The 5,932-nt window shown below is 35.1% G+C and overlaps 1 protein-coding gene across 8 annotated transcripts in view; it reads left to right on the forward strand.

The window, feature by feature from the left end:
- LOC112904390 (protein lifeguard 3-like) overlaps positions 1-5,932 on the forward strand; it is a 37,858-nt gene that overhangs the window by 5,926 nt on the left and 26,000 nt on the right. For 7 of the 8 annotated variants that reach the window (XM_025974278.1, XM_025974279.1, XM_025974280.1 and 4 more), the window contains exons 4-7: positions 1,167-1,671; positions 3,669-3,784; positions 3,841-3,969; positions 5,213-5,303. In XM_025974278.1, the coding sequence (XP_025830063.1) occupies positions 1,183-1,671; positions 3,669-3,784; positions 3,841-3,969; positions 5,213-5,303 (825 nt within the window). In that variant the 5' untranslated portion in view covers positions 1,167-1,182. The remainder of the gene's footprint in view (positions 1-1,166; positions 1,672-3,668; positions 3,785-3,840; positions 3,970-5,212; positions 5,304-5,932) is intronic. The other variant, XR_003231076.1, reaches the window with a different exon arrangement.

The following is a 5,932-nucleotide window of genomic DNA, read 5'->3' on the forward strand; positions in this document are numbered from 1 at the left end:
AGGCAGTACAACAATCTGCAAACATCTTTAACCGCTGAAGGTTTGAAAAGCTCAATATCCAAAATAGACATCAGAAAAAGCAAAAATGAAAATCTGATTTTAATTTTAAACCGAGTCACCGGCAAATAACGACTCCTATTTAGAAGGAAATGTTTGGTTGTCCAAAAGTTTTGACGTATTTGAAAATACAGGACCTGTTTGTTTTGCTCTCATGCATTGTTTGTTATTTGTTATATTAGATTAAGTATTATTAACGCTGTTTATGTTACACTTAGTCTAGGGTAATTCGTTGTTCTTTTAGCGATGCAACTTTATATGCATGTAATTAGTCGAAGTCATTGGCAGTGTGTTAGTGTCGTAGGTCAGTGCAGAATAGTACAATAGTATTGTATTGACTATAATACGTTAGACTGGACTTAAGGATCCTGTACCTTGGCGGACACGTAGTCCTCGTCTACATTCGCTTGACTTCTTTGTATGAAACAACGCTTGCATCAAACATCACTGATAAATGTTAATGATTTCGACGACCGTGTATGATTGCTGCAAATGAAACACGTCAAATGTCGGTTGTCTTAGCGCGACTCAAAAATGAGTATGTGTTTTTGTGTTTTAATGATTTTCTTCTAATGAAAGAATAGGGCTATTGGCGAAACATTCATAAAGGCAACGCATTTTGGCATTACCTCACTCGTCGATTGGAAATTTAATAAAATTACGATTTGCTATCCAGAGGAGTTTAATGTTTACGTAACGTTAATTTTTGTTAATGTTCCTAATACCATGTCGAGATGTACTTGAAAGAGTACTGCATACTTTTAGTGATGAACAAAGTAATTGTCACAATGGGCACCTAAATATTATTATGTGCTTTAGCGTAGTAGTAAGCTGTTGACATTTACTTTACACAACACAACCGTCACTGTTTACATCACAATTTCTCTGTACGTTGCCAATTCATTTTTTACTCACCCTGCAATTCGCTATTGCATCTGATTAATACCCTCCAAAGCTCTCTACTTATTTCAGAAACACCCTGTATTTATTAAATTCTCTATGAAACAGTCAAATATGCTATCTTAAAATATCAATGTAGCCTTTGAACTCCTATTTGTTATTTTATACACACAATGAACAAATTTAACAAATGTCACATATATTTATAGTTAAACTAAAGACAATATGGATGAGAGACAATGTTGTTCTGAATGTGAAGATGAACAGGAAACCGAAGAAACAAGAGATAATTTGAAATCAGAAAATCATAGTTGCGATCTTAACAACCTTGACAATATACCTATTAGTTTTGAGAAAGAATCACAAGATTTAAGGGAAAAGTCTCAAATAAGTCATCACAATGAAGTACATAGAGACATGAGTCAAAGTCACCACAAAGCAGTTGATTTTCCGACAGTCACACCAGATTATGAGACAATTGAAGAACTTCAAATAAAAGAACAACCAAATTTAAATAATTTCTTGGCATTACAATCAGTAATCAAGGATAACAAATTGCCTACGGAATCACCCCATTTAAACAGTCAATCGGTTACCACAGAAAATGAAACTGTGAATGAGGAAAAGCAATTACTTAATAGATACATTGCCACTCCAAAAGATTTAACATTTCAACAGCAACTGAATGTGTACTGCAATCCAATATTGAATATGGTAACTTTTTATTTACTGTGATACGAAGGACATTCCAACACTTTGTACCGGTTCCATCATTTTAAGGGAGATTGGAGATAACTCTTCAATATATTTTAATTTAGTTCGCGAGTAAATCCGATTTTTAAAATGCTCCTATAAACCTAAACGATCAAGAAATAGGTACATCGGTAAAAAAATTATAGGACTGATTGCCGTAAGCGATTGTAAGCATTTCAAATTTTTCCTGCCCTAGCGTTTTCCTAGATTTAGTGGTGTACTTATGAGGTCTGTTCAAGAAATATCGCGAATTTTTTGTTTTTTCAGAAATTATTTATTCATGAATATCTATTTTGGCTCAGTCAAATTAACCCCACTAGATATTATACATTTATGCCAAAGTTTTCCAATCCTGGAAGTACTTCAAAAAATCATTTTTTGTGATCTTGTTCAGTTCCCTCATCGATGCCATCATTATCTCCTCAATCATAGCGTAGCGTCGTCCTTTAATGGCCCTCTTCAGTTTCGGGAACAAGAAAAGTTACAGGGTGCGGAACACCGTGCCTACGGAATTATTAGTGTGCTGTTTTTGGCCAAAAATTCGCGCACAAGCAACGATGTGTGGGCAAGGACATTATCATGGTGCAAAAGCCAATTTTTGTTTTTCAACAAATCCGGGCGTTTCTCTTGGATAGCTTTGCCCAAATTGGTGAAGGTGATATTACTTGACGCGGTTTTCTTTTGGTCTTGGCTCGTGCGGCAGCTTCCAATGGGATGATTGAGCTTTAGTTTCGACGTCATAACCATAAACCCACTTATGACCTTCTGGAGCAAATTTGAGTCGCCACGGAGAGAGTCCAACAGCTCCTTAGAAATCCGATGCTGTTTTTGGTCGAAATTGAGCAATTTTGATAAGAATTTTGCGGCCACCTTTCTCATCCCCAAACCATTGGTGAAAATCGAATGGCAGGAGCCAATCGATATGTTTAGATCCTAAGCAACTTCTCTAACGGTAATTCGACGATTGACCAATACTATTTTCTTTACTTCATCAGTGTTTTCGTTTGTTGTTGACGTGCTCGGGCGTCAGGCATGCTCTTCGTCGTTCATATCTTCTCAGCATTCTAAAAACATTTCATACCACCGATAAACGTTGCTTCGGTCCAAGATCCGCTATAAGCCACAGTCAACATTCGGAATGCGTCCGCGCAATTAATTTTGTTTTTCACACAAAATTTGATACAGACTCTTTGATCCATTTTTTGGAGTAGGCAGAAATCCAAGAAAAAAATTAACTGAACATTCAACATGGCCGAACTTGTCGATATAAGTGACAGACATGAGTACCAACATAACGACAAAGAAATCGAAAATCGAATATACGTAACCCGCGGAAATTATTTTTGAACAGACCTCATATAACTGTACGGTAAATATTTTTAAACTACTTCACGTCTATGTCACCGTATGTATAATTATACCACAAAACTATTTGTCGTTGTCAAATCATTATTAAAATCACTCGATTGTATGAACTCCGCTGTTTGGGCAACAGCTACATCCATACATATCCGAATTTGGTTGCTGAAGGATTATTCCCAATGACGACAAACAAACTGGTCACTGCTTTCATGGAGATAATATAGTTATAAAAATGGTAATTCCCACCGTATCGAATGAAACTAAATATTTAGGCCCCTAGAAGTTCCATTTTTGATTTTAAACTAACGACAACAAAATTATAATGATGCAGAATGTTTATCGACATAGGTACCTATACGTTTTATATACATGCTACACGATGTCCCGTAGCTGCTTCATGTAACAACAAAACAGTAATCGTACGTAGGGTTAGATTGCAAATATGTTATGGGATTGTTTGGTTTCCTTAAATTTATTTTTACTTATTCTCCCTTACTAGGTACTAATATATTTGTTATGAAATTCGCGATATTCAAACATATTTGACTTTTTAAAGACCTTGTGACAAGCTATAATTAATAATTTGTATATTTTAGGATGAAACTCCCTTTCAAGATAAAGCCACTCGGCATAAATTTATCCGTAAAGTACAGATAATTCACTTTTTTATTCTACTTGTTACTATAGGGGGTGTTGCCTTATTCGATTTTTTGTAAGAAATCGCAATTCGTTATAGTTACAATAATTTGAGCTACTTTTTTATTACAGACCAAATTTACACAAAGAAGCAAATACTAGTAGTACTATTATAGAAGGGGGGACCGTAATAGAGGCAGAAGCTTCGCACACTCATTCTATATATATATCTGTATTCTTAATTCCATTTTGGATAGCCCTGTAAGTATAGAGAATATCCTTACCTAAATATGCCAGAGTCGTGTTAGCATCCAGCTTCAGTTTTAAGTAAAATGAAAATGGCATTGACAGTATTGTATGAAAATAAATAAAAGTAAAACAAAAATACTGGTATATAAGGGATGAAGAAGAAGGGAAAGAGCGAATATAAAGATAGGAGACGAAAAATTAGAAGAAGTGGCCGATTTTAGGTATTTAGGAAGTCAAATAAATCAGAACGGAAGGACTAGTAGGGATATAAAGCAGAGGATAGTGCAGAGTAGAATCGCCTTTAATAAAAAAAAGTCACTTCTATGCCCGCGAACAGTCAATTTAGAAATTCGAAAAATATTGTTAAAGGTGAATGTTTGGAGCGCGGGGCTGTACGGGTGCGATACATGGACGGTGGAGCGGCGGAAAATAAAAGGTTAGAAAAGCGTTTCAAATGTGGCGTTACAGGCGAATGACGAGGATACCGTGGATGAAGAAAGTTAGAACTGAAAAGTATTAGAAAAAGTAAGAGAACAGAGGACTATGAAGGTCAATAAGAAATAGGAGAGATAGATTAGTAGGAAGTTAGGAGGAGTAGAGGTAGACCTAGATTAGATTACTGTTTGCAAATAGTTTACGATATGCGTTGTGCTAGTTTAAAGGAAATGCGAAGATTAGCTCAGGATAGGAAAATGTGGAAGTGTTACCAGTCTTGTAACTGACGACCTTATGATGATGTCTCAAGCTAGTTATTTCCTTAGTCCCTTTCAATTGACGAAAAATCGTGTTTTAACCGGTTTCCGCATTTTTTTCTATTTAATTGTTATTACATTCGAAAAAAATAATAAAACCAAGATTAGTACTTTAGCGAACACCGCTTTGTATCCAAATAAAAATAAAAATTTTACACGTTTATTAATTTAATTTTCTTGGATTTAAAATTACATAATTGTTCTACATTTCTAATTTATTTTCTTGCGAAACTGGCGCGTAGAAAGTACGGCTAATTTGCTCGAACCGGGGATGAATAAATATAATATCGACTTCAAGAGGAATTAAAATAAGTTCAGTCAACTTGTTTTGTGTGATAGAGGTGTCAGTCGTAATCTAGATTTCTATGTCTCTGACATATAAAATTTCCAAATACTTGCTCAATGCATTTCCTAATAAACCTAAATTGGAGTGGATAATAATTTTTATCTTTGTCGATATGTAAAAAGCAATAAATAATTTTAAAAAAATTAATTTGTTGCAGAGTGCTTATGATATTGTTAAGTATTGTGTTTGGGTGTGTTCCCTCCATTGCCCGAATATTCCCTTGTAATATTATCTACTTGGTTGTATTTGTAAGTACAATAACCATCTTTTAACAAATAATAGACGATAAACAATGTCGTATTACTGTGAAAAATATAGACCCTGCAGTTTGGTCTGCTTCCTTTTTATGTTCAGGGTCGTATTTAAATCCATAAAACAATATGAGTATTAATGAAAAAGGAACCAAGGTAGTGGCCAGAAACTTAGTATTCAGATATAATTAATACAAAAAACATTACATTATTTATGCAAATATATTTATTTATAAAAAACCTTGTGTGTACGGGTGCGAAACATGCACAGTGGGAGCGGCGGAAAAAAAAGGTTAGAAGTGTTCGAAATGTGGTGTTATAGGCGGATGATGAGGATATCGTGGGTAGAAAAGGTTACAAATGAGCAGGTATTGGAAAGAATAGGGGAACAGAGGACTCAACGGAAGACAATAAAAAATAGGCGAGACAGATTGGTAGGAGACATATTAGAGGCAGAAACAGGAGTTACGAGGGGTAGAGGTAGACCTAGATTAGATTACTCTCCGCAAATAGTTAAGGATGTGAGCTGTTCTAGTTTTAGGGAAATGCGAAGTTTAGCTCAGGATAGGAAAGAGTTGAGGTACGTGTCCAACCAGTCTTAGGACTGATGACCTTATGATGATGAT

Source organism: Agrilus planipennis, unplaced genomic scaffold, assembly GCF_000699045.2.
Source record: "Agrilus planipennis isolate EAB-ADULT unplaced genomic scaffold, Apla_2.0 scaffold109, whole genome shotgun sequence".
Taxonomy (NCBI): domain Eukaryota; kingdom Metazoa; phylum Arthropoda; class Insecta; order Coleoptera; family Buprestidae; genus Agrilus; species Agrilus planipennis.